General features: G+C 46.6%; 1 protein-coding gene across 5 annotated transcripts in view; it reads right to left on the bottom strand.

Annotated features, from left to right (window-relative positions):
• khsrp (KH-type splicing regulatory protein) overlaps positions 1-23,120 on the bottom strand; it is a 61,301-nt gene that overhangs the window by 4,593 nt on the left and 33,588 nt on the right. For all 5 annotated transcript variants that reach the window (XM_078234996.1, XM_078234998.1, XM_078234997.1 and 2 more), the window contains 11 exons: positions 21,701-21,799; positions 18,495-18,602; positions 16,295-16,397; positions 15,116-15,216; positions 11,221-11,368; positions 9,408-9,568; positions 8,589-8,689; positions 7,443-7,540; positions 6,025-6,141; positions 4,599-4,682; positions 1,533-1,613 (listed from right to left, as the gene is read on the bottom strand). In XM_078234996.1, the coding sequence (XP_078091122.1) occupies positions 1,533-1,613; positions 4,599-4,682; positions 6,025-6,141; positions 7,443-7,540; positions 8,589-8,689; positions 9,408-9,568; positions 11,221-11,368; positions 15,116-15,216; positions 16,295-16,397; positions 18,495-18,602; positions 21,701-21,799 (1,201 nt within the window). The remainder of the gene's footprint in view (positions 1-1,532; positions 1,614-4,598; positions 4,683-6,024; positions 6,142-7,442; positions 7,541-8,588; positions 8,690-9,407; positions 9,569-11,220; positions 11,369-15,115; positions 15,217-16,294; positions 16,398-18,494; positions 18,603-21,700; positions 21,800-23,120) is intronic.

Raw genomic sequence — 23,120 nt, 5'->3', positions numbered from 1 at the left:
GAGGGAGTGCCGCACTGTCAGAGGGTCAGTGCTGAGGGAGTGCCGCACTGTCAGAGGGTCAGTGCTGAGGGAGTGCCGCACTGTCAGAGGGTCAGTGCTGAGGGAGTGCCGCAGTGTCAGAGGGTCAGTGCTGAGGGAGTGCCGCACTGTCAGAGGGTCAGTGCTGAGGGAGTGCCGCACTGTCAGAGGGTCAGTGCTGAGGGAGTGCCGCACTGTCAGAGGGTCAGTGCTGAGGGAGTGCCGCACTGTCAGAGGGTCAGTGCTGAGGGAGTGCCGCACTGTCAGAGGGTCAGTACTGAGGGAGTGCCGCACTGTCAGAGGGTCAGTACTGAGGGAGTGCCGCACTGTCAGAGGGTCAGTACTGAGGGAGTGCCGCACTGTCAGAGGGTCAGTACTGAGGGAGTGCCGCACTGTCAGAGGGTCAGTACTGAGGGAGTGCCGCACTGTCAGAGGGTCAGTACTGAGGGAGTGCCGCACTGTCAGAGGGTCAGTACTGAGGGAGTGCCGCACTGTCAGAGGGTCAGTACTGAGGGAGTGCCGCACTGTCAGAGGGTCAGTACTGAGGGAGTGCCGCACTGTCAGAGGGTCAGTACTGAGGGAGTGCCGCACTGTCAGAGGGTCAGTACTGAGGGAGTGCCGCACTGTCAGAGGGTCAGTACTGAGGGAGTGCCGCACTGTCAGAGGGTCAGTACTGAGGGAGTGCCGCACTGTCAGAGGGTCAGTACTGAGGGAGTGCCGCACTGTCAGAGGGTCAGTACTGAGGGAGTGCCGCACTGTCAGAGGGTCAGTACTGAGGGAGTGCCGCACTGTCAGAGGGTCAGTACTGAGGGAGTGCCGCACTGTCAGAGGGTCAGTACTGAGGGAGTGCCGCACTGTCAGAGGGTCAGTACTGAGGGAGTGCCGCACTGTCAGAGGGTCAGTACTGAGGGAGTGCCGCACTGTCAGAGGGTCAGTACTGAGGGAGTGCCAAACTGTCAGAGGGTCAGTGCTGAGGGAGCGCTGCACTGTCAGAGGGTCAGTGCTGAGGGAGCGCTGCACTGTCAGAAGTGTGGTTCAACTTCACACCCAGGCTATGTCTGCCATCTCAGGAAGAGGAGATGGTTTGCAGAGAGTTACCCCTGGCCAATGTTGATCCCTCATTAACTGAGGCCGATTATCTGTATTCATTCACATGGTGGGAGCTTTGTGTGTACAGACTGGCAGCTGTATTTCCTACATGACAGCAGTGACTAGCTTTCAAAATGACTTCATTTGGCTGTAAGGAACTTTGGCACATCCTGTGGGGATAAAAGACGGTACAGGAAGGCAAGGCCATTGTTGCACTGGTACAGCAGGGACGTGACTGCATGGTAGAAAGCAGTCGTGAGAGCTTGACTCTCCTTCCAGCTTGCTTGTTAGGCTTCAGTGTTGATTCGGTCTCTACAGCTGACTCCATTCACCTCTCAAAAAGCAAAACCATGTTTAATTTTTAAGCTACAAAAGTTAAAGCTCCAGGAGACCAACAGCAAGCAGTTTGATGAATGAGTGCTGACCTTGTTTTTTATAGTACTCCTCCCAGGCTTTTGTATAATCCTGTTGGGGACCAGGCTGCTGGCCGGGCTGGTTCTGCTGACCTGAGAAAGGAAAAGCAACAAGGCGTCATCGCTCTGAAAATCGGAAATAAAAAGTGTCATAGTCCGAGGGTTGCAAGGTGGCCCAGTGGTTAGCACTGCTGCCTCACCAGGGAGCCGGGTTCAATTTCAGCCTTGGCTGACTGTGTGGAGTCTGCATGTTCTCCCCGTGTCTGCCTGGGTTTCCTCCGGGTGCTCCAGTTTCCTCCCACACTCCAAAGATGTGCAGGCCAGGTTGTGTCAGGGGATTAGCAGGGTAAATATATGTGGGGCGACAGGGATAGGGCCTGGGTGGGATTGTGGTCAGTGCAGACTTGATGGGCTGAATGGCCTCTTTCTGCACTGCAGGGATTCTATGATTTTATGAGGGAGAGGTCAATGGGAACTGGAGACATAGTACAACCAGACACTGGGCTCAAGTGGGAAGTGGGTGCACAGGCAGATTTTAGAATCAGGATAAACAAGCGGCACGGTGGCACAGTGATTAGCACTGCTGCCTCACTGCGCCAGGGACACGGATTCAATTCCTGGCTTGGATCACTGTCTGCGCGGAGTCTGCACATTCTCCCCACGTCTGCGTGGGTTTCCTCCGGGTGCTCCGATTTCCCTCCTCAGTCCAAAAGACGCGCTGGTTAGGGTGCATTGGCCGTGCTAAATTCTCCCTCTGTGTAACCCGGACAGGCGCCAGAGTGTGGCGACGAGGGGATTTTCACAGTAACTTCATTGCAGTGTTAATGTAAGCCTACTTGTGACAAACAAACTTTAACTTTTAACAGCGTGGCCGCCATGCCTGAAGTAATTGATGATGTCCAAGATACAAGGGGCACAGACTGACATTTCTCACAAAGCTGAAGCAATGGGTTCAACATATGGGAGACTCCCGCTCAGTCCTCCCTCCCCATATGAGTCACAGAGGTGGATATAGGGTTTTGGGGGGGGGACATTCTGGAGACCTGGCAATGAATCAACCAGGGCACAGGGTTCTATAGACCTGGCAATGTGTAATGAGACAGGAGGAATTAATGACCTCATAGTAAAGGATCATAACATAATACATGTTACATTCAGTTTGAGGGTGAGAAATGTGGGTCTGAATCTAGAATGTTCAAGTTAAATAAGAGGAATTACAAAGGAATGAAGACAGAGTTGGCTAAAGTGGATTGGGTAAATAGGTTCAACGGGTATATAGGAGTAGATGGTTATTAATGTATAAAACGGCTTGCATATATCAGAAGAGGAACCAACCCTATGTCAGCTCTACTGTTGATGTCAAAAAAACTCCTGAGTTACATGCTGAGACTTGATTTGAGTTGACACATTGCCAAAGGTCGTACATAGAAATGAGACTTGCTCGGTTCCGCTTATTGTCTACAACTGCTGAGGTCAGCAACAGGTGCTGTGGAACTCAGTAGACAACATCACCAAAAACACAATAGGTTGTATGTGAGTAAGACATGGACCCAATCCATCAGTGGGGGTGGGGTGTGTGTGGGTATACACCCAGTGGGGGGTGGAGCCAGTGGGGGTAACGTCTCATTGTGGCATATTACAACCAGTCCATATAAGGAACTGACACTCTCTAAGCCCTGGCTCAGAGGAGTTATAAAAGTTGTGGAAGTCGAAGGCAAAAAGCAAAGTAGTGATATCAGCATGTAACGTTGAAGATTGAATAAAGTTGTGTGTGATTGTACCACAACTCCGACTCAGCTCACGTGAATATATCAGGTAAGACAGCAGAGGCTGGGGCGGATATTTATGGAGAATTTCACCACTCTCAACAATTAAGAAAAACTGAGAAGGAACTGCTAACTGAGGTGAAGGAGATTATTAAATTGAAAGAAAAAATGTACAGTGCAGCAAAGATTAGTGGGAGGTCATGATTGGGAAAATCAGCAAGGAAATCAGCAAAGGATGACAAACTATAATACAGGGTGAAACTGGAATGAGAGAATAATAGCGAGAAATATAAAACAAATAGTAAAAGCTTCTAAAAGCCTCTAAAAAAAGAAATGAGTGGCGAAATTGTGCATTGGCCCCTCAGGGAGAGGCTGAGGAATTAATAATGGGAAATCAGGAACTGGCAGAGACTTGGAACGAGTATCTTATATCCGTCTTCACAGCAGAAGACATGAAAGGCATTCCAAGAATCATAGAGAAACAGGAGGCAAGAAAGGAAGAAGAAAACTAACAGAATGAAAGCCCTGGGCCTGGTGATCTTGATCCTAGAACCTTAATTCTTTTTAAGTGACTGCAGAGATGCTGGGTTCACTGGCTTTAACTTCCCAAAACTCACCAGATCCTGGAAAGGTTCCAGCCAATTGGAAAAAACTGTGAATCTAAGACCCTTATTCAGGAAAGGAGGGAGACAAAAAGCAGGGAACTATAGGCCAGTTAGTTAGCTCAGTGAGCTCAACGTCTGTCATTGGGAAAATGGTAGGAACCATTATTACGGAGGTAGTAACATCTCGGTAGAGTCAACATGGTTTGTGAAAAGGAAATTGCGTTTGGTAAATTCATTAGAGTTCTTTGATGTAACAAGCAGAGCAGGATAGATAGCAGCAGATGTAGTGTTTTTGGACAGAGTATTAGCTAACAGTGAATAGTCGGGATAAATGGGTCATTTCAGGATGTTAAAACTGTAACTGGTCGGGGGCCACAGGGATTCATGCAGAAGCCACAACTATATGCGATCTCTCAATGACTTTGATGAGGGGACTAACTACACCACAGTGAAATTTGCTGACAATACAAAGATGGATAGGAAAGCAAGTTGGATTGATGGGCTGAACAGCCTAATCCTGCTCCTATTTCTTACGCTCTTCAACAATAAGAGCAGCGATACTCATACCAGCCCTTTAGAAAACTACCCTCATGATGAATTAAGTCGACAGCAAGCTTGACAGAGCAGGGAACAAAACCCCAACCAATTCCTCTGCAGGACAGCTGATAAATATAAATCAATCCAACACAACATTGAGAGATATGCACCTAGTTTCTTGTAGTATTCCTCCCATGCTTTAGTGTAATCTGGCTGCCCTCCTGGGCCTTGAACTGGGGGCTGTTGGGTTGGATCTGTTTGAAACAGAGTTAAAACACAATTACAAAATATAGCATGCACCTGCAGATCCAAGTCTGCTCCAGCAGGTACAACTCTCACCTTGAAAACAGGATGCCATGGGTTTGAGAAGTGAACAGAAGAATCTACATTGATGTTCTCCACTCAAAATTTTGTGATGATAACGCACTTGATTTTTTTTCATGCTTAAGGAGAATGTTTAAAAATTCAGCTTTATTCTACAATCAGTGTGTCTGGCAGGAATGCAGCTCAGATGCTGGGAGAGCTGGATAATTACTCACTTTAGCCATGTGGTGTTTACTAAGAATAGAGCTAATGGACCTTTGTTTATAGATGGAGAATTCCCCTTGGGCTTTTGATTAGGTTGATTGAAAGGGTCACGAGTTATCAATCATGGGCGGCACGGTAGCACAGTGGTTAGCACTGCTGCTTCACAGCTCCAGGGACCTGGGTTCGATTCCCGGCTTGGGTCACTGTCTGTGTGGAGTTTGCACATTCTCTTCGTGTCTGCGTGGGTTTCCTCCGGGTGCTCCGGTTTCCTCCCACAGTCCAAAGATGAGCGGGTTAGGTGGATTGGCCATGCTAAAATTGCCCTTAGTGTCCTGGGATGCATAGGTTAGAGGGATTAGTGGGTAAATATGTAGGGATATGGGGGTAGGGTCTGGGTGGGATTGTGGTCGGTGCAGACTCGATGGGCCGAATGGCCTTTCTCTGTGCTGTAGGGTTTCTAAGATTCTACGGTGATGCGTTGGGAGGAGCTAGGTCTACAGCAGAAAGGTCTGGTTAAAGTCAGAGGGATGTGCATGCTGCCCCGGAGAACAATCTCTCCCTCCACAAAATCTCTCTGAAACCGTCAAGACTGTTAACACAATTTATAGCAAGTATGCCTGGGTTTGCTAGCTGTATTTGTTTGAAAGTGGTTTCGATCTATGCATAACTGGCGCTTATTTAGAACTGGAGCAGTCATAAGCTAGAAAGTAAAGTTGGTTTCTTTAATTTTTAAATGTTGTTCAACTGTTAATGGTTAAGCTGATTTGTTTGTTAAGAGTTACATTTAAACTATGAGATGAAATAAAGTCTGTTGTATGACAAAAAACACATACTGTGTCAGTGTGGTGACTCCTGGCGAGAAATATCCTATCCTCATTTATGCCAATAAAATAAATTGTTGGGGTTGAGTGCAGCTTCCCAATGTAACTTGGGGTTCTGCTCTGAACCCTAACAACTTTTGATTACTCCCAACTCGTGAAGTAGTTCAGATTAATTAATTACAAAGAATTGCCAATGGTACAGTCCACTGAAACATCTGAGAAGTGGGAAACTATAGGTCCATCTTACCTGGCCCTGGTGGAGCGGCAGCTGGCTGTTGGGGTGGCACAGGCGCGGCAGGTTGTTGGTAATATTGTTGGTAGTAGGCAGCCCAGGCAGCTGCATTTGGATCCCCGGGAGCTTTACCTGCACCACAAAAGGAAGCATTAATATTCCACAATGGTCCACTGCCTCCCTCAGCAAAGGTAACCGAGCTTTCACCCCGCCACCTGCAAGGAATGTGCGCCCCAATTCAGTAAAGCATGGCCAGGACAGAAGCTAATGAACATATTAACTAAGGCTTTGTGGGAGGCACAAAGAAATCAAATGGGTGAAATGCATAGAAAGGGTGATTGCATCGGTCAGACTTGCTGCCATTATTCTTGGCAACCCATCTTTTATTGATACCACCTTCAGGAGTCTTCAGCTCATAAAAGGAATGAACACAATGAATGCCTAAGAAGGAACATCTGGAATAAGGGCCCAAAATATTTAATTTAACCAACTCAGGACGAACTCTGGACTGGATATGGAAAGGAGATAGATACTGATTTAGAGTGTGCGGGTATGAAAGGGGATGGGAAAGAGGCAGGGAGCTGGGATTAGTGGAGTAGATTAGCCACACCATTACTATCACATACCAGTTGGTTTAAACTGTTTACAGGGAAGTAGCAAATAGCCGCTCCCATTTCCCCGATAGGGAACGGTACAAAGATGATGAAAAATGCGTCACTCGACCCAATCTAACAAACTGATCAGAAGTTCTCTTCAATTTTGAAACTTTTAACGATGTCTGTATTGTTACTTTCAAAGGGGATTATGTTTTGGCAAATGAAAATGATTTAAGATTTAGACAGAATCCCTGGCAGCAGAGTACAACCAGCAGAAAAATGGACTTAGTCCCTATTGCAGTTAGTTACAATCAGGTGTATGCGCAGCCACTTGGTGGGACACGGTAGTGTCGTGGTGCTGTAACTAGTTATCGAGAGGAAGAGAATCCAAATCCCTACAACACCAGTCTTGAGAACTCAGTTCACAAAAATCTGGGAATCAAACACAGGCATACACGAGTGACCACAAACCTGCTGGATTGCTGTTAAGATCTAATTGGTTTGCTCGTGCCCCGGAGAGCAGGAAATGTGCAGCCCTTACGGGATCGGAACCTGTGATTCCACCCCCACACTAATATGGCTGCATTTTAAAAAGCCCGTTAAATGGCTTCCTTCTCGCTCCCTTTTAAGATTGCAGGAAGGGCAGGGGAAAGGGTGTCACTCAAGAGGAAAAACAGGGTATCCCAGGCAAGTAGGAGACTGAGTTAGGCTCCTGCATGAAGGGTGGGCCTTGTGTGCAGGGACCACATTCTGCACACGCAGGTGTTCCAGATTCTCCGAAACCACAGCGCGAGCATTTCAAACAATGTGAATAAAGCTAGAAACATCAATAATTACTTGGGTCGTGGGGTCCGGGCGGCTGCCACTGTTGGTACGTGTTGCCCCAGCCTTGAGGAGGATACTGATGTGGGGGAGGTGGGCCACCAGCTGCCGGACTGTCGGGGAAGAATGATGGTTAGATGCTTCATGTCACAACAGTTAAAGATCAGCATGTTTCATTCACCTTCTGCCTCGTCCACATTTTCAGTGGAAGAGTGTGGACACTTACATCGCCAGTTACCGGCTCACTCAGTGTCTGCAGAGCTGCTCCGCCATTGGTTTGATTCAGCCCTTTGCTGGCACACTGCTCTATACACAACAGGCAATAAGCAGAGGGTGCACTTACCCAGTGAGGCTCCCCTTACCCAGTGAGGCTCCCAACAGCCAGGAGGGAAAAATATTTGATTTGTAGACCCGAGGCTCACACTTGGGTGAGGGAATCAATGGTTATTTGAGAGGGTGGTGAGGAAGTAACAAGGGAAGTAGATGCTGTCATCCAGTGAGAATACTTATCCCAGAATTCCCAGAAAATCACACCAATCCCTCCCTCAGGTAACTGTACACATCAAGTGGACAGCTTTTCCTTTCGTAGAATCATACAGCACAGAAGAGGCTCTTCGGCCCAGAGTCCACACCTGAACACACCGAATCCCACTTACCAGCACTTGGCCCACAGCCTTGAATGTTATGATGTGCCAAGTGCTCAACCAGGAACTTTTTAAAGGATGTGAGGCATCCTGCCTCTACCTCCCTCCCAGGCAGCGCATTCCAGACCCTCACCACCCTCTGGGCAAAAATGTTTTTCCTCACATCCCCCCCCCCCTAAACCTCCTGCTCCTCTTTCCAAACCACAAACAATGGGAACATCATAGTGGCATCAGGAGAAGGGACAGCATTCATCATCTGGCATTGGTGGCACCAGAGGGGCATATTAGGTGGTAGACCCCATCGTCAATGCTGCTGAGTTACAACTTCTTGGCAGGAGGTAGTGAACCGCAGACACACACACACACACAATACTCAGAGACACGAGGTAAAAAAAAACCTCAATCCCACTTCAGCGTGGAGCAGTGGTCCTTCTCAGCATTATTCCATCCATGTGAAGCTGATCCAGATACTGACTCCCTCAAATAGCATGGATAAACCAGGAGGCAGTTTACTTACTGGGGCGGAGGAGCTCCTGGAGGTCCTTGGGTGAAGGGTCCTGGTTGGAACGGTCCCATAGGGCCAGCAGGCATTGGAGGACCAACAGGACACAAGGGACCCTGAAAACAGCAGAGCCAAACAGATTACTATTCTAGCCTTAAATTGGCTTTTCAATTCAGCCCTTTAAGAGTAACATCTTTATCCTCCTTGAAAACTGAATGTGTTGTTGCCAGGTTTTCCCGGACAACAGCAGCGAGGTAAGAGACAGAGACCGCTGAGAGTCAGTCTCGCCATTGTTTAAAAGCACCTCAACATCTGAAACAAACAGTTCAGCATCAGCAGAGCCGATTGAAGTGGGGTGATTATCGCACATCACCATTCCCAAACTGTGCCAGGCAGAAGCTGCAGCCCTTAGCCAGCATTACTCCAGGCCATCTGGAGGGTCGTGGAGACTGGCAACAGTCTGGGTCCAGGCTGCACAATGAGCAGTGCAGACAGAATAGTCAGGCAAATCACTCTACTGCCCTGCTGAGTCCAGTTCAGCACAGCTGCTGAGAAGGGACCGACAAGCATTTAGGTCGTTAGGCCATTCTAAATATATCTGAAGACCTGATTTAAAACTTCAATTACATCCATGGTAACACTGCTGGAGTTATTTAGACTGGATCAGTGCAGGCTCTGTCCCCTTCTCAATAATCACATCCAAGTCAGTACTCAGACAATACCACACTAAAATGCAATGTGAACTTGCTGCTAGGTTAATATAGACTAATCTGCATTGATTTGTGCAAATTTAGTTTCCAGTCAGTTTTGGGCAGTGACCAAGCCCTCAGTTACCTCGATCTTGTCCTCAATGAGTTGTTTAGCATGGTCAATCTGCTGAGGCGAGCCCCGAATGGTGAAGAGTTTGAAATTGGGGTCGCCGTTAGGAGGTGGCTGTCTCTGCAGTTCCACGAACGCACCCGTCTGCTGGTTTATCGCCTTCACATTCTCTCCACCTGCAACATTCCAATCATTAACCTCCGTTCTGCAGCAATCACACACAAATTCAGAGGAGTCGGCCTCTAGCCTGCTCCCCCTTCAACAAGATCGTGGCTGACCCGATTGTAACCTGAGCCCCACATTCCTGCTGACCCCCAGTAACCTTCCATACTCTTGCTTCAAGAATCTATCTGGCTCCGTCTTAAAACTATCCCAAGACTCTGCTCTAAATGGGTGACCCTTGATTTTTTATTTTAAAACAGTGGCCCCTACTGCGAGATTCTCCCATTAGAGGAAATATCCTCTCCACATCCAGCCCCTGGATCTTCTGTGTCTCAATCAAATCACATCTTACTCTTCTAAACTCTGCCGGATACAGGTCTAAGCTGTCCAACCTCTCCTGAGAAGGCCACCCTCTCATTCCAGATAGAGCTCCCCCAAACTGCTTCCAATGCATTTACATCCTTCCTCAAGTAAGGAGATCAGCACTGTGTACAGTACACTCATACTGTCCAACCATGATGTATGAACGAAGCATAGCCTCCCTACTATTCAATTCCTTGCAATAAACATTCACATTCTATCAACGGCTACTTGTTGCATCTTCACACTAGCTTTTTGTGCTTCATGCACTTGGACACCCAGATCCCTCTGCATCTCAGAGCTCTGCAATCTCCCACCATTTAGATTATATGCTTCTTTTTTCACTTCCCCTGCTAAAATGGACAACTTCACACTTCGACATATTCCATCAGCCAGATCTTTGCCCACTCACTTAACCAATCTATATCCTTTGTAATCTCCTTGAGGATTCTTCACAATTTCCTTTCCTACCTAGCTTAGTGTCAACAGCAAGTTTATCAACCAGTGAATCCAAGTCATTGATGTAAATTGTAAAAAGTTGAGGCCTCAGAACAGATCCCTGTGGGACTCCACTCATCACCTGCTGCCAATCAGGCAAAGACCATCCATTGATGCATTCTCTATTTTCTGCCTCAATATTCTATCCATGCTAATACGTTACACACATCAACAGCTTTCATTTTCTGCAATAACCTTTGATGCAGCGCCTTATCAAATTCCTCCTTGAAATTGAAGTACAGCAAATTTAAGTACAAGCACTGCAGTTCCTTCATCCACAGCACCTGTTCCTTCCTTAAAGAACCCCAATAAATTGGCTAAACAGGATTTCCCTTTCACAAAACCATGTTGACTCTGCCTGATTGCCGTGTCAATCCTGTTTCCTCCCTCTCTTATTAAATAATGGAGTTACATGCACTATTTTCCAATCTAATGGAACCATTCCTGAATCTAGGGAATGAACTCACCTAAATATTAACACAAAACATATTTCCTCAATTTTGCAGACCGAAAAACCATTTCCAGTAATACTCATATCTTTATTGCAAATGTTTTAAATGTCCTTCCCACGTCATCCCCTCTGCCATCCTCACCTTATCTCTCCCATCCACATTTCCCACAACCCACTCCCCGCCCATTCATCCATCCAACCCCACCCTTCAGCCTCCTGCCCCCCCCCTCCCCATTCCAACCAGTTTCCTTCCTTTCCCCCATCCCCTCCCAGCACAGATACACACACACACAAATACAATGTACACTGTAAAAGTCCAAGCAAAGGGATTTGCCAGAACCATCACAGGTCACCTACCTCTGCCGATAACTAAGCCACACTTGTGGCTGGGGACTGAGAAGGCCATCTCTCCTCCTGGAGGTCCCATTCCCCACGAACCTTGTCCCCTTCCTCTTCCTCGGCCAGGACCAGGCATTCCAGGCCCCGGAGGACCTGTTGGACCAGCCTATACAAGCACAGAATTTATAACACAAAATCAGAGAATAAAACATTAATGTCCAGACCCACCTATGACAGTTCAGAAATATCTACTGGGGGTTAGGACTTCCCTCAATGAATTTGCTAATTCACGAGTACTGCAGTGAAACCAAACATTAAACCTGACAAGTGAAGGTATGAATTAGGAGTAGGCCGTTCGGCCTCTTGAGCCCTCTCTGCCATTTGATACAATCATGGTTGATCTGATTGTGGTCTGAACTTTCCTGCCTTACCCCCCCCCAACCCTTCGACTCTCTCATCAGTCAAGAATCAATCTAACTCGGCCTTTGACTAAGCCTCTAGCACTGCCTGGGGAAGAGAATTCCACAGGTTCACAGCCCTCAGAAAATTCTCATCTCCATCTTAAATGGGGGACCCCTTGTTTTTAATCTGTGTCTCCGAGGTCTAGGCTTCCCCACAAGGGGGGAAACATCCTCTCAGTATCCAGCCCTGTCAAGTTCCCTCAGGATCTGATGTGTTGATAAGATCAGCTCTCATTGTTCTCTGCAGTGGATCCAGGCCCAGACGATGCTAACAAAAGCTGTTTGCTACATCCACTGTCACAAAATTCAGCTCTTCGATGGAGGCGAACTCAATAGGGTCTTTTAAGAGACTCCTGGATGAGTACATGGAGCTTAATAGGATGGAGGGTTATAGGTAGGTCTAGAAGGTAGGGATGTGTTCGGCACAACTTGTGGGCCGAAGGGCCTGTTTGTGCTGTAGTTTTTCTATGTTTCAATCAAGCAACAGAACGAAGAGGATTGGAGCTGGAGAAAACTGTTCTCGACCCCCCGGGTTATCAGTGCTTTTCCCGGGCCCCCACATTGAAAAAGCTGCAGATTCTTCAATTCTACTTCATTCTAGCAAGAAGAGGCGGCCCTTCAGCCCCACTGCACCATTGCATTAGATGCAGAGATGCCGATGTTGGACAGGGATAAGCACAGTAAGAAGTCTCATAACACCAGGTTAAAGTTTTTTCTTTAACCTGGTGCTGTGAGACTTGTTACCATTGCAGGGGCGGCACGGTAGCACAGTGGTTAGCACTGCTGCTTCACAGCTCCAGGGTCCCGGGTTCGATTCCCGGCTCGGGTCATTGTCTGTGTGGAGTTTGCACGTTCTCCTCATGTCTGCGTGGGTTTCCTCCGGGTGTTCCGGTTTCCTCCCACAGTCCAAAAGATGTGCGGGTTAGGTTGATTGGCCAGGTTAAAAATTGCCCCTTAGAGTCCTGAGATGCGTAGGTTAGAGGGATTAGCGGGTAAATATGTGGGGGTAGGGCCTGGGTAGGATTGTGGTCGGTGCAGACTCGATGGGCCGAATGGCCTCCTTCTGCACTGTAGGGTTTCTATGATGATCTATGATGATCATTAGCTCATGGCTGACCTGCACCTCACTCCAATTCCCCACTGCTGACATATATATTGGTACCATTAAACCTTAACAAAAATCTATCGATATCAGTCCTGGACGCTGCTCAGCTCTCCCTCGTTGTCAAACAAAATGTCCACGTTTTGAGAGTGGGGCACTGGTGAACTCTCGAGCCAGCAGGTACTTAACTACATAGACCAGTACAGGCGGCATGGTGGTACAGTGGTTAGCACTGCTGCCTCACAGCTCCAGGAAGCCAGGTTTAATTCCAACTAGGGTGACTGTGTGGAGTTTGCACGTTCTCCACTTGTTTGCGTGGGATTCTTCCGCGTTTTCTGGTTTCCTCCCACAGTCCAAAGATGTGCGGGTTAGGTTGATTGGCCATGCTTAAATTGCCCCTTAGTGCCCTGAGATGTGTAGGTTAGAGGGATTAGTGGGTAAAATATGCAGGGATATGGGGGTAGGGCCTGGGTGGGATTGTGGTCGGCGCAGACTCGATGGGCCGAATGGCCTCTTTCTGTACTGTAGGGTTTCTTTCTTCTATTTCTATGACTGGCCATGGTAAACGTGCAGGGTTAGAGAGATAGGACAGGGCCTGGGCTATATACTCTGTCAAAGAGTCAATGAAGATGTGATGGGCTGAATGGCCTCTTCTGCACTGTAGGGATTCTATACTGGTCTATCCCTGCTTGAGGGAACACCACTCGGGCTCCATTTCATCCCCCTAGCCGGCATGCTCTGCTGGAAACTGTATAAGAATGCACAATGCCAACAGTTAGCAAGAAACAGCCAGCGATGAGCGAACTGATCCAACAGGTTTTTCATCGAATCCCTGCAGTGCGGGAGGAGTGAGCACATTCATACGAGTGGAGAAAATTGGAGGGACAAAGCAAGCTGTAGATGTTTCAAGCGACTCCACGCGAACCACACCTGCCATATGGTATGACAAATAACTGGAAAGATTGTGTGGCAGCACCATCCAGCCATGATTCAATAGCAATTCACACAAAATGAAATGGATTTAACATTGTTAACAATGGTCAAACAATAAGCTAAATATTGTATCAACAAAACAGAAAAGGCTGTAACGCTGAAGCAGAGTAAGGAGGGTGAATGTTTCAGAGTGAGAAAAGATCATTGAACTGAAACATGAACCCAACCTTCTTCTCCACAGATACTGACTGATATGTGTTTCCAAAAGTGTTTCTCTTTTAGTTCTTTTACTGATCTGGGGATGACATGTCAGTGTAATAAATCCGACTGCTCAACTGCACATCTTCCAAAACAGGCCATTCCGAAACGGAGACAATATCCTCCAGTTACAGCAATTTAACTCGACTTGTGCTATATGCATCCCAAAATAATTAAGCTCTTGATTTTCAGGTATCTGTTTTTGCTCAATCGTGTCTGGGTTTAAGCAATCAAACATGCGTACTCTTATGTCATCGTTACGGAAGTTAAAATTATCTAGTTTTTTGGGGAATTTCAAAACACAATGGAAACGCAAGTCTAACCTCAGAAAATATTCCTCACATACACCAATGGAAAATATAAAACTCTTCCCCACACAGACCCACCTCACCATTAGACAAGGTTGCCAATTTTAGTGAAATTATTCCTGGCGTGAGAACATTGCTCGTGGACAGACAACTCACAATCCATCCGTCAGAGCTGGATTGAGGCCCAGTCAGACCTCAGGAGTTTGCCATGGGTGATGTCACTAAGCTAGGTGCCCCACACGGGCACTCCCAGGCTGCCCCCTTCACGGTTCTACACGTGCACCATTGCACAAACTAACTTGAAGGTGTCGTGCGGTGAAATAAACAGGCCACGCACAAAGAAAACCTTAAAGGGATCAGAGGTCACTTCGCTCCTAAAGACGTCAGGCTTTCCTGAGCTGATTTTAACTACAAAATGGAGCCTTGGGGGAAGGTGCAGATATCCATTCTGTCAGAACCCTATGAGGTAGAGGCGTGAAGGATGAAACATGCATAAAAGGAGCAGCTTATACAGTAGGTTTCACAGCATGGAGTTCACTGCAAAGATTCTCAAAGTTACCTTGCAATCCCAGAAAGCCCAATTTGATACAGTTTAGGACTGCAGTTTTATTTTGCATTACTCATTCCTGACCCCAGTTGCTGTGCAAGACTTTGGCTTCAAGTGTCACACGGATGCCTGACCAAGGAGGGCCTTTCTGCTGTGCCCCTCCTTTGGGGGGGGGGAAAAAAAAAAACGGGTAAATAACTGGAGGCCGCCACTGTCCTTGGAGTACTCGCCACCTTCAGGAGCGGAGAGTTACGGGGAGAAAAATCAGTAAGGAAGAAAGTGAGAACAAAAGTCTACTCCATACCCGCACGTTCTGCAGAAGGTCAGTAATTATTTGTGCAGCATGCTGGCATCTCTCTGGAGGCCCCATTACATGCGCTATCTTATCTGGCGTAGACCCATCATCTACGGGATGAAAAAAGGAAAAGGACTTTATTGAAAGGTGAAAGTTAGCAGTTCCAGAGCAGCCACAGCGTGCATTACAGAAATCAGTCCAAATGGAACAGACAGCACCTGAAATAATGAACCAATTTCTCAAAAAAAACCCCAAACATTTCAGTAAGGGGAGTTAGAGAACTCATTCCGTCACATTACCCTTACTGCCAGTGCGATATTTAATTGCATTCTCTAGGTGTGATGTTACTGATAGTGCTACAAGGCTCTGTGCACTCCAGACCTTGAACATCATGGCATCTCTGAGGAAGGAAAGGAGGAAATCCATTTCTTCCTCCATTAGGTCTCTCCACACAGCCATTCCCTGGTGGTGGTGGTGGGAGGAGAGAGACAAACTGTTCCTGGGATAGTGATTGAACTAGCTTTCAATCTATCCAACTAGCTTTCAACTAGCTACAAGGTTGATGGTGCAGGCAAGATCAGAACAAGCCTGCACTGCCAAGGAGAAACTCATCATCACTGCTGCTGCGTTACCCTTCAATATTCAAATCACCTCCTCTTTGGAATTCTCCCCTCAAAAATAAAGCACTCTCTAGAATGTGTGTTAATTTGATGAGTTCTGCTCATAGTTAATCTTCAAGCTCCCAGTCATGTAGCTGGAGAAGGGGGAACAGGGGAGAAGAAAGCAAAAATAAAAAGTCATGCCACGAGATAGGAAGGTAATAGGAAGCCTTTGCGCCTTAGCCACCCAGGTGTTCCTGGTTCTACATGGTATATAATGGAGGATGTTGGGCACATTGCTGTGACTCTCTCCCCCCTCTGGAACTATTTCCCAGGCAGTATCACAGCTGGGAACACTGTGTCTCCTCGCAATGGCAAAAGCTTGCAGAAGGTTGGGCCTGTACAAAAGGTTATCCCGGTTGCCAACAGGAGGGTGAGCTTGTGCAGTCCAATTAAGTGCCTAATCCAATACAGGGCATTTCTCATTGTAGTGGACTCCAGTCACACCCAGTGCTACATTTTAACATCTGGAAAGCTCCAGGGTTTCTATTTAGTTTGTCTGACATCCAATGCAGGCACTGGGACTGACCTGGTTTGAACTGTATTCGGACTCCGGCATCATTCTGTATTTTCTTGATCATTTCTCCACTTCGTCCAATCACAATTCCCACCGAATGTCGTGGCACTGGTACCTAGAATTTCGGAGATTATGCAGACAGGTCACAACACCATCTCTATATTCTTACATCTGCGCACAATTCCCATCAACGTTCTCCATTACTATTTCCCACGTTCACATTTACAATGGAAACTGCTTCTGTAAACTAGTCACGCTGTTTACACGTTTTCCCCAGCGAGGTGTTCCAGAGATCATCCAATGAGCCCATTAACCTCCACAGAAAATTGCAACCTGAAATTATTTGTACCAATTAAACGTCTCCAAAATAAAAAGAAAACAGCAAGTATAAAAACTGGTTACGGTGGGTGACCAAAACTCAAGTTACAGCTCATTGGCATTGCCTGCAGGAGGCCTCAATGAAGCAGCACTCACTCTCCAGCAACACAAAGGGTCCGTCCATTCAAAGTGGAGGACAGAGAAAGGAGATGTCGCAGGGGAAAGGAGCACCATGCAATTGGCTAATACAATTTGCCCCAAATTAGATAGAAAGATATATAATTTAATACCTATATAAATATTATCTATATGTAGTGTATATTGGTTTAAACGTGCGAGCTTTTGATTTGATTTCTTGCGTGCTATACAGACAAAGCATACCGTTCATAGAGAAGGAGAGAGTGCAGAATGTAGTGTTATTGTCATAGCTAGGGTGTAGAGAAAGATCAACTTAATGTAAGGTAGGTCCATTCAAATGTTTGACAGCAGCAGGGAAGAAATTGTTATTGAGTCGGTTGGTACGTGACCTCAGACTTCTGTATCTTTTTCCCGACAGAAGTGGAAGACAGAATGTCCGGGGTCCTTAATTATGCCGGCTGCTTTGCCGAGGCAGCGGGAAGTGTAGACAGAGTCAATGGATGGAAGGCTGGTTTCACATGTGCCTGGACAATATTAAACCTCCTCTGTTACTGCATCATTGCAAGCCCACCCGACCCCACTCTCTGGGTTTTCAGGCAGTAGATATTGCAGATCACGAGCAGCATGAGCCAGCAGCAGACATCAGAATAATCACTAAACCCACCCGACAGCTTCAAGTTTCGAGGTGTCTAGATCACCAACAACCTGATCCTGGTCCCTCCATGCTGGTACTAAAGTTAAAACTACAAAAGGTCGTGAATGTAGCCCAATCCGTCACGCAAACCATCCTCCCATCCATTGACTCTGTCTACACTTCCTGCTGCCTCGGCAAAGCAGCCAGCGTAATCAAGGACCCCACGCACCCTGGACATTTTCTCTTCCACCTTCTTCTGCCGGGAAAAAGATACAGAAGTCTGAGGACACATACAGACTTGAGAACAGCTACTTTCCTGCTGCCATCAGACTTCTGAATGGACCTATCTCGTATTAAGTTGCATCTTTCTCTACACCCTAGTTATGACTGTAACACTACATTCTGTACTTTCTCCTTTCCTTCTCTATGAACTGTATGCTTTGTATAGTGCGCAAGAAACAATACTTTTAACTGCATACTAATACATGTGACAATAATAAATCAAATCAAATAGAAGTACGAAGGGGTGCAAACATATGTCTCGGAAAAAAGTCTATTCATTAGCATGCAACTCTCTGCTGAACAGGTCCGTTTGTGTGCTTTGAAGCCCCAGTGTAAACATCAGCTGCTAACCTAGGCCCAGGTCATAAAGTCAAAGTTACTGAAACCACAGGGAAGCTGGATCAAGCCAAGAGGAAATAAGCCTGACGACCCAGTGACTGTACCCTGCAGTGTGCACAACAGGCAAGGATTGCTTTACACTCAACTGCGAAGGCCTCAATAACTGAACAGGCTGTCAGGACTCTGAGGAAGGTGATTTTGACTGGCACCCATTTAAACCACAGCCAGTAAGTGCTGGCAACACTCGGAGAGCGATGTCAGGGGAAATGCTGAAAGAGTTGGCAATCCAGAAAATGGGCCTCCGCTCCATGGAGGATTTACCCATCAAAAGGTTACCGCTCACTAAGTCACTGTTTCAAGTAGTTATCCCCTTTCAGAAACAAAACAGAATGCAGTCAGCTAATGAATTGTAGGCGGCTCATTGAGTTTAGTACAAATTAAATCCACCATTTTCCCCAATCGCCAAAAGCAAAGAGAGAAAAATAGACATTTCAGACTTACGTCTAAGCCACCAACTCCACCAGCTCCTCGATTGCCAAACTCATTCCGGTCCCCAAATCCTCCCTGGTCACGTTCGTGCAGAATCTCCATCACCATGTCTCGTGCTTGCTGCAATAGTTCACAGCAAAGTAAGTTAACCTCACAAAGTAACAGCAGACACGATCAATGCAGGAATAGCGCACTGCTAGTGGCGGGTTTGGAGCTATATTCTAGAACTGGCTGATTACTTTACCGCCATTTCACCAAGAATCTAAGTGCCTCCTCTACATTGGGTCATTCTGATAGATGAATGCACCAGTCTGAATCTAGAGCACATTGCTTGCGTGCCGAGGCAAGAAGAGCTGAGATTCTATGCTTGGATTGTGAGCGAGGGGAAATCTCAGACAGCGTGTCAATGTCTGATTCGGAGAATGGAAATGGTCCCAAAGGTGGAATTTTAAAAAATGTTTCACTGAACAAGAGTTCCCAAAGACTGCTGGCAGGCTAACTGAATTGTCATACTGTTCTCATTCTCCTTTCCTTCTTGATTAATGGTATTACATTTTCTAACTTGAATTATAATTGTCTGCTGCAAACTTTTCTGGTGCAAAGTAAATGTGACACTTTATGAGCAATCGATTCAGTTGAGAAGAAGTGCGTGTGCCGTGCTACTGAAAAGGTTGGGAACCCCTGAACTAGATATGGTGGCGCAGTGGTTAGCACTGCTGCTTCACAGCAGCAGGGTCCCAGGTTCGATTCCCGGCTTGGGTCACTGTCTGTGTGCATTTTGCACGTTCTCCCCGTGTCTGCGTGGGTTTCCTCCGGGTGCTCCGGTTTCCTCCCACATTCGGAAAAACGTGCTGTTTAGGTGCATTAGAACATAGAACATAGAACAGTACAGCACAGAACAGGCCCTTCGGCCCACGATGTTGTGCCGAGCTTTATCTGAAACCAAGATCAAGCTATCCCACTCCCTATCATCCTGGTGTGCTCCATGTGCCTATCCAATAACCGCTTAAATGTTTCTAAAGTGTCTGACTCCACTATCACTGCAGGCAGTCCATTCCACACCCCAACCACTCTCTGCGTAAAGAACCTACCTCTGATATCCGTCCTGTATCTCCCACCACGAACCCTATAGTTATGCCCCCTTGTAATAGCTCCATCCACCCGAGGAAATAGTCTTTGAACGTTCACTCTATCTATCCCCTTCATCATTTTATACACCTCTATCAAGTCTCCCCTCAGCCGCCTCCGCTCCAGAGAGAATAGCCCTAGCTCCCTCAACCTTTCCTCATATGACCTACCCTCCAAACCAGGCAGCATCCTGGTAAATCTCCTCTGCACTCCTTCCAGCGCTTCCACATCCTTCCTATAGTGAGGTGACCAGAACTGCACACAATATTCCAAATGTGGTCTCACCAAGGTCCTGTACAGTTGCAGCATAACCCCACGGCTCTTAAACTCCAACCCCCTGTTAATAAAGGCTAACACACTACAGGCCTTCTTCACAGCTCTATCCACTTGAGTGGCAACCTTTAGAGATCTGTGGATATGGACCCCAAGATCTCTCTGTTCCTCCAGTCTTCAGAACCCTACCTTTGACCCTGTAATCCACATTTAAATTTGTCCTACCAAAATGAATCACCTCACATTTATCAGGGTTAAACTCCATTTGCCATTTTTCAGCCCAGCTTTGCATCCTATCTATGTCTCTTTGCAGCCTACAACAGCCCTCCACCTCATCCACTACTCCACCAATCTTGGTGTCATCAGCAAATTTACTGATCCACCCTTCAGCCCCCTCCTCTAAGTCATTAATAAAAATCACAAAGAGCAGAGGACCAAGCACTGATCCCTGCGGCACACCGCTAGCAACCTGCCTCCAATCCGAAAATTTTCCATCGACCACCACCCTCTGTCTTCGGTCAGACAGCCAGTTACCTATCCAATCGGCCAACTTTCCCTCTATCCCACACCTCCTCACTTTCATCATAAGCCGACCATGGGGGACCTTATCAAACGCCTTACTAAAATCCATGTATATGACATCAACTGCCCTACCTTCATCAACACACTTAGTTACCTCCTCAAAAAATTCTATCAAATTTGTGAGGCACGACTTGCCCTTCACGAATCCGTGCTGACTATCTCGGATTAATCCGCATCTTTCTAAATGGTCGTAAATCCCATCCCTAAGGACCCTTTCCATCAATTTACCAACCACCGAAGTAAGACTAACCGGTCTATAATTACCAGGGCCGAACAGGCGCCGGACTGTGGCGGCTTGGGGAATTTCACAGTAACTTCATTGCAGTGTTAATGTAAGCTATGTGACTAAGGTAATGTGACTAATAAATAAACTTTAAAAAGACACTAATCAAGTCCCGTTTCCATGCCGACTACAGGCAGATAATAAACACCCTTTTAGCTCTGGGGTTCATTCAAACCCAGGGGTGACACCTGTTAGGATAAAACCGTTCCATATCTGGAGGGGTTGGGCAGTAGTTCAGAAGGGGAAAAGGCAGATTTTTTGAGGGCAGGTTGTTTCATTTGAAGCAATTTTTAAAAAGCGGCATCTCGGCCTTTTGGCTAAGATGCAAATGAGATCAAGCCTTGGAGGAGGTGAGTCTGCACCTACTCCAATCAGCTTGGCTCATGTAGATCAGGCCCAAGACAGGAGTGGAGGCCCTGTCTTGTCAGCTTGGATCGGAAATGTCTCAACTTGTTGAAACTCTGAATTGGACTTGATTTGATTGAATTGGAAAAGTATAAAAAAAAAGAAGGGGAATAGTGGAGGGGGAAAATCATCACAAAGCATCATGGCCATGATGGCAGGTTGGGGGGGGGGGGGGGGGGGGGAAGCAGCTTACAGGGTCAAGGGAGCTAGTGGTGTGTCTCTGGAGGACATGGTAGGGGAGAATGCAAGGGAAAAGAAACTCGGTATGGTTAAGAAGTTGGGACATGGAAGGTTTGCTTTGGTCAGCACGGGGAAGAGGGAAACAACAGAGACAATCTTACTGACAAAATCCTCACACCAGTCAGTGAAAATGGAAGAGGTGTTTAAGGAGATGTTGGAAGTGGAGGAAAGCAGCCCAGGATATCAGTGCTTGCCAAGATGATCTTGCAGCAGTGGGTGGAGTTGGCAGAGGCTCTGGAGGCAGAAGTGGTGATAACGGCAATTAGATGGTGCAACCTGACCTCAGATATACAATCAAAGCTCATACCTGGACTTTAAAAGGGTCACCGATAATTCGGAGCGGTTTATCTACATTAGCATTTTGTGAACCATCTTGGATTAAAATCATCTTCACTCCTGCACGTTCCTGTTTACAAAGAATGCAGAACCTTTAGGATTAGAATATGAAAAAAAAAAGAGAAGACTAGTAGGATCCCTGTTGATAAAATTGAGAATGCAAATCCTGATCTAAAAACCAGCAGTCCGCAAAGTTAATTACAATTTCTGTATTTGCATCATCAGCAAGTTCTGGTGGAAGGATTACATTTCTTTGGGCAATTAAGTGGAGTGCAGCACGTCAAGTCTTAACATACACCATTCTACCTGCAAACCAGAGATGTAACACAATTTGCTCACAAGTGTTTTTTTAAAAACACAAAACAGGCATTTATTTAAACTCCAAATTTACAAAGTGCTCCAAATTTGTCATCAGGTCCTTCATCTAACACTCTCTGAAACAGCAGACCAAAGCAAAATACTGCGGATATCGGAAATCTGAAATGAAAACAAGAAATGTAGGAAATACTGAGTGGGTTTGGCAACATTAATTCTTTCTCCCTCTACAGATGCTGCCAGACTCTGTGTTTCAAGCTCTCTCTGTTTTTCTCTCTCTGGAGTATTCCAGATCTCGCTACCAGATTTACTAGGATGCTACCAGGACTTGATGGCTTAAGTTATAAAGAAGAGGTTGAATAGATTGGGACTTTTTTCTCTGGAGCGTAGGAGGCTTAGGGGTGATCTTATAGAGGTCTATAAAATAATGAGGGGCACAGATATGGTAGATAGTCAACATCATTTCCCAAAGGTAGGGGAGTCCAAAACTAGAGGGCATAGGCTTACGGTGAGAGGGTAGAGATACTTAAAGATCCAGAGGGGCAATTGTTTCCACACAGAGGGTGTTGAGTGTCTGGAACAAGCTGCCAGAGGTAGTAGTAGAGGCAGGTACAATTTTGTCTTTTAAAAAGCATTTAGAGTTACATGGGTAAGATGGGTATAGAGGGATGTGGGCCAAACGCAGGCAATTGGGACTAGCTGAGTGGTAAAAACAAGGCGGCATGGACAGGTTGGGCTGAAGGACCTGTTTCCAGGCTGTAAACCTCTAAACCTCTCGGACAGCCCATTCCAGGGATGGTGATGGCGGTATTCGGCATGTTGCCTGTAAGGTATGATTCCATGAGTATGACCGTGTCAGACTGTTTTTGACTAATTTGTGAGGCAGCTCTCCAAGGTTTGGCCGAACCCCCCCCCAGGTGTTACTCTGGCGCACTCTGCTGGGTTGACAGGCCTTTCACCTTTCCTCCATATACGGACTGTCTCTTCCTGTAAAATGTGACTATGTTCAAGATATAACTTGTCTCAATACTTTTTAGGATGTCCCATCAATTTCAATCACGATTTGCTGTTGTGTA

Source organism: Mustelus asterias, chromosome 19 (genome assembly GCF_964213995.1).
Source record: "Mustelus asterias chromosome 19, sMusAst1.hap1.1, whole genome shotgun sequence".
NCBI classification, from domain to species: Eukaryota; Metazoa; Chordata; class Chondrichthyes; order Carcharhiniformes; family Triakidae; genus Mustelus; species Mustelus asterias.
Note: the sequence above shows the minus strand (reverse complement) of the source record. Positions and strands in the feature narration are given on the sequence as shown.